Source organism: Belonocnema kinseyi, chromosome 8 (assembly GCF_010883055.1).
Source record: "Belonocnema kinseyi isolate 2016_QV_RU_SX_M_011 chromosome 8, B_treatae_v1, whole genome shotgun sequence".
NCBI lineage: Eukaryota > Metazoa > Arthropoda > Insecta > Hymenoptera > Cynipidae > Belonocnema > Belonocnema kinseyi.
In genome coordinates, this window is record NC_046664.1 from 80,093,744 (window position 1) to 80,099,550 (window position 5,807).

Consider the following 5,807-nt stretch of genomic DNA (forward strand, 5'->3'; position numbering starts at 1 on the left):
CTGTCATATTTTTCATAGTGACCAAATAATGTTAAATATTTAAACAATTTTTATAAACAAATGCACATTTTGACCATTTTATGATGAAAAGGCTTGATGTTTTTTGGACAATCAACTTAAAATGTTTTGCCTGAAAACTCTTGCTAGCATATTTTTTATATTGACCAAAAAATGTTTATTATTTCAATAATATTTTTAAACCAAAGCACATTTTTCCCATTTTCTGATGAAAAGGCTTGATATCTTTTTTGCAGAATGAATTTCAAATGTACATTCTAAGACTACTTGCCATCATGTTTTTCATAGTGACCAAAAAATGTTAAATATTTAAACAATTTCTATCAACAAATGCACATTTTGATCATTTTATGATCAAACGGCTTGATTTTTTTGGACAATAAACTTAAAATGCTTTGCCTGAGACACCTTGCTATCATATTTTTAATAGTGACCAACAAATGTTGAATACTTAAACAATTTTTATAAACAAATGAACATTTTGACCATTTTATGATGAAAAAGCTTGATTTTTTTTTTGGCAATCAACTTGAAATGTTTTGCCTCAGACACCTTGCTATCATATTATTCATAGTAATCAAAGAATTTTTAATATTTAAACAATTTTCATAAACAAATGCACATTTTCACCATTTTATGATGAAAAGGCTTGATTTTTTTGCGGAGTCACCTTAAAATGTTTTGCCTAAGACTCTTTCCTATCATATTATTCATAGTGACCAACAAATGTCAATTATTTCAACAATTTTTATAAACAAATGCACATTTTGACCATTTTATAATAGAAGTTCACACGGTGCAAACTTGGTTTTACTTGCACAGAATTTTTTTTTTCAAACATTAAAAAAAAAATTTACGATTCATGAAAAATTGGGCGATCACTAATTTTTTGTCAATTCTTAGCAAAAAAAAAATCCATGCTGTCATATATTTGGTCACTATAAAAAAAGAGAGCAAGGATTCTTTTTCAAGATATTTCGCAATGATTCCGAAAAAAAACTAAACCTTTTTATGAAAAAATGGTCAAAATGTGTCTTTGTTTATAAAAATCGTTTAAATAATTATTATTTCCTCTCACTATTCAAAATATGCTAGCTTAGATTCTTTTTCAAGCTGTTTCGAATTAATTCAGCAAAAAAGTCAAGCATATTATTGAAAATAATGATAAAAATGCGCATTTGTTTATAAAAATTGTTTAATTCATTAAAAATTTGTTGTCACTATAAAAAATATGATAGCGAGGATTCTTAGGAAAAACATTTTATGTATATATGGATGCCCTACGGTCAATTGTAAAAAAAATCAAAATCCGTTCAGAATTGCACTGTCAGTCGATTTTTGTCCATAAAATGTGCTTGTTCTCCCTCTGTGCGTCGCCTCACTCAGCATGGAAGAATTTCATCTCACTCTTACAGCTGAGTAGAGGGCCGTGGTGGTGAAAACGAAAAATGAGATAAATGTGTATTTGCCGTCGAATTTTCCCTCGCTGTGTAAATAATTAATTTTAAGGTGTAAGCATTCAAAAACTCCATTTTTTCACTAAAAATAGGTTTAAAAAGGCGAAAATGTAGATTTTGGAGAAAAAAAAATAATTTCGTGAAAGCAGAAGCTTTAACACCCTCTGCTGATGTGTGGTAAGACATCCAAAATAAAGGTACGAATTTGCATTGGCATCAATACAACCTCCATCTGATTTTGAGATACAATGGGCTTAAAAGTATAATTTTTTCCTACTACAAAGTCTTCGTCGGAAAACCATTTGAGACGATCATTATCCTCCAACCACTGATTACCACCCAGGGTTGTTTCACGAACTGACGTTATGGTAAAAGCTGAGAATAAGTCCTGAAAAATATGATTTAATTAAATAAAAATTAGTTATTCAACATGTTCAGAGAGGCGAAGATTATTTATTATGAGAAAAGAGAAGGAAAAGGAAAAGAAATAGGGACAGAGAAATGACCCAGTGGGCACAAAGTTTTCCGACGTCTTTACGACATCGTTACGACATCTTTACGATATCCTATGTCCATGTCGTTAGGATGTCTTTACGATATCGTAAATAAGTCATATGATCTGACGATGTCTTTACGAGATCGCAAAGACACCGAAACCACATGGACATAGGATGTCGTAAAGATATCGTAAAGATGTTGTAAAGATTTCGTAACGATGTCGTAAAGACGTCGCCAAATGTTGTGTCTATTGCGGAGAAGGGACTAGAACGGAGACAGGAAAATACAAAGGAAAATGTATGTGAATCACAATACAGAAAAATCCAGGGAGAGGGTCTTGGACATAAGCCCCTGAAATAGATAGGCATAGGGACAAGCTTAGGGACAGGATCAGCGAAATGCAAATAGACAGTGGGTAGCGCATAAAAAGGGAAAGAAATGGGACCAGTGGCAAAGAAAGTTTGAAGTGCAGTAGTAGGGTCAGGATCAGGGATAAGGATAGGCCCAGGGAAATTAAAAGAGAGAAAGAAGGATAGTGACAGGATCAGGGACATCGAGCAAGCAGAGATAGAAACAGGGATAGAGAAGTAAATTGGAATAGAGAAACAGATAGTTAATGATAGAGGTAGAGGAATATTGACATGGATCGCGCATTAGGTACGGTCATCGATAGGTTCAAGGAAAGTAAAAAGGAAAGATATAGGGACAAGGAGCATAATCAAAGCCAGGAATAGAAATTGTTTCATCGACGGAAATAAAAAAAGAAAAAGAAAATAGATGCTGACACGTACATCGAGATGGACGTGTACAAGGAAAGGGAACGACAATGGTAGCGAAATCTAGAAAAACAGGGAAGATAAATAAAAAGTGATAGGAGCGACGACATCGCCATGGAGTAAGAGTTTCAAGGAAATGAAAACAGACAGGAAAATAAAAAGGAAGATATGTAGGAACAGGGATGAAGATAGGGCCAGAAACAGGGAAATGAAAACAGAAAGCAAAAGGAAAATTTCCAGGAAAATGAGGAAGGGAAAATGCAAACATTAACACGTACCTGTATATTTATTGTAACTGGCGTAGAAAATATGACTGATTCGTCAGATTCGAAAATATGCTCCATTCTAAATAACATACTTCCGTCTTTCCAGGGTTCTAGCGTTAAGATATGAATGTTGGGAGGCAGTGCTTTAGCCAGACCAAAACTCTGTAAGAATTTTAAAAAGGAATAATTCTTCAATCAATTTTTAAGAAATAGATTTCAAATGGATCGAGATATTATGGCGAAATGCTACAGAGTTGAGGGCGCTTGTTGCTGAATTATTCATAGACTAGCGTGGAACAACGAAGGAATCAATTCCAGACTGGTTGAAGTCAACCATCTAAGTACCAGATGCGCTTCTAAATGCCTTATTGATATATTTCCCGGAGTCGATCGAATAAAGCACCTTATATCCAAAAAAATGTTTTGGTTGTTTGGGAAAATTAGCAAAGATGTAGCCTCCGGAAGCTACGACGCCGATCGTTTAACAACGACCGATACCGGCGCAACCGGAATTCATGTGCAATCCGACTCGTCGCTTCCCACAACATCAGAAGTCGATCGGGTCGGGAAAATCACTTAAGAAAAACCAAAAGTTCTCGAATAACACAAGTTATTCAAATTGGTTCAATAATCGGAATAACTATACTCACAAAAATTTTGGTTGATATTGAACAGACAGAAAAAATTGTCAGAGCCTTCTTAACGAAGAGACATCACACTATTATTTGAATACCGACTCCAACGGAAAGGTACGAAACAAAATTTAAAACAGAGGAGAAATTTCAAGAAAAATAAGCATTTGGTGAAAACTGCTCTGTCAAAAATGAAGACTGAAGCTCACTCAAAAGGAAGAGAATAACAGCAAATAAATTATTAACAGCATTTATGTTCTTAACACAATCAATATGGGGTTTTGAAATTTCGAGATTTCTCTACGCGAGTTTGTACCTTTTAATTTGGTCCGAAATAAAACCTTGTTATTGGGATATTTGGATATGCTCACCTGCATCTTATAATTTTCATTCCAAGCATCAAAGGTTGTATTTTTAAGAGGAGTAATAAAAATCCAGGGTCGTAGGGACAATCTAACAGCCTCATTTTTTTCTTGAAGTACGAATGAATCACACTGGCTCCCAATAATCAAAGAATGTTCTCCTCTGGCTACTAATCCTGTTCCATAAGCAGTTTCATTTAATGCTTCGCCTACACCTTTACCATCATCCTTCAACAACCTTCGATGAATCTGAAACAGCCAATTTTACTTTTAATAGTAAACAGAGTTGGAATATTGGGTTTCAGTTTCCTCAATAGCAAAATCATTTTAATTAAGAAAAAATCGAAGAATAGTAAATAATTCGAAAGGCAGTTCTTCACCATCAATTCAATTTCACCATCCCTCAAACTACTGCCTCCTTCTGCTCTGTCGGTAAGTACCGCCAATTTTAATTTTCTGTTTACATCGTTAAGGGAAATTTTCGTTGTTACTGGATAGTAATTTCCAGCAATTGGCTCAAAGAGGTCTAAATTCCATGTGGCTCGTTTATTTATTGTCCTTTTCAACATTTCTCGGCCATTGCTGTCTGTTGAAAATTCTCCATTCGATTGCAAGTCTGTTGTGTATTTGGTTATTATTTCTTTTCCAATCTTGTCACTATAACATTTAATTAATTATCTACTTTTATGCTAAAAATATAGAGATTAATTAGTTCATCCTCACGGTAAAATGTAAATACCCCATTTCTTTACAAGAACGGCAGAACTGTTTTTGTATCGTCGGCTCATTAAAAACATCTTCCCTACAGGTTTAGGATGTTTATTACAAAATTGCCAACATGCTTCGACTTCGATCGTAGTGCTCACAAGTTTATACGAATGTATTTTAATTCTTTTTTAAGACAAGATTACTTCCTTCCAATCTTTATTATCCGGTCTTTAGCTGAACTTTCTTCGTGGCTTTGTTTAAGTTGTTGGTAGTATCCGCTGGTCAATTTTTACAGTTTAAGGTTTTTGGCCCTTATATTGCGGTTTTTTATTTTTCTGGTAGCTTAAAATTTTAATTAGGCGGATACTGCTAACAAGTTTGCATAAGACTGCGACGAATATGCTGCGTGGTCAATCAAAAATTGGAAGAAACTAAAAACATGTTGGCGATTTTTTAATAATCCTAAACAAACTAAAAAAGCCTCGTATTTGAAGCCACCAGCAGAAACAAAAACTTCTTGGTTTTATTTTGAATAAACTCTTATTTACAACAAATATAATTTCATTAGGTTAAGTAAATAAAATCTTACTTGATATTAATAGGACCAACTAGCCAGTTAAATTCAATTCTGTCTTCTTCAGCGTAAACTCTGACAACCTGGCTGATCCACTCATTAACAGTCATTTGAAGCTCATCCACCAAGGGGCCTTTGATTAAATTTAATCGTCATTTTATAACTGTGCACTTTCACACAGAAGAAGTTTAATCTTCAAGATCTCTTTCCGAATTTAGAGTAATTTTCACATGCAAAAAGTACCTTCACGTGGCAGAGTGGGGGAAAATGTCGAAAAAATGTTCAAACTACGATTCCGGCTACAATTATTAACCAATTGAAATTTTTTTTGTAAATTAAAGCTAACTAAATTCTTAAGAGATCCCTCGAGGCCGATTTTAAAAGAAAAAAATAATGTTTATTTATACACAAAGTTGACAAAAATAGTAAAATTTAAGATATTGTGACTATAATAACACGCAATTAATACAGAATGATTGATATTAGTATTCAATCAATAAATAAACATTCGCGTAA

The 5,807-nt window shown here is 33.7% G+C and overlaps 1 protein-coding gene across 1 annotated transcript in view; it reads right to left on the bottom strand.

Annotated features, from left to right (window-relative positions):
• Positions 1–1,048: 1,048 nt before the first annotated feature.
• Positions 1,049–5,807, bottom strand: part of LOC117178146 (lysosomal alpha-mannosidase-like) — a 27,187-nt gene continuing 22,428 nt past the window's right edge. The window contains exons 13-17 of the mRNA XM_033369407.1: positions 5,307–5,424; positions 4,390–4,666; positions 4,019–4,258; positions 3,028–3,177; positions 1,049–1,863 (exon numbers count right to left, since the gene is read on the bottom strand). Coding sequence (XP_033225298.1) covers positions 1,630–1,863; positions 3,028–3,177; positions 4,019–4,258; positions 4,390–4,666; positions 5,307–5,424 — 1,019 coding nt within the window. The 3' untranslated portion in view covers positions 1,049–1,629. The remainder of the gene's footprint in view (positions 1,864–3,027; positions 3,178–4,018; positions 4,259–4,389; positions 4,667–5,306; positions 5,425–5,807) is intronic.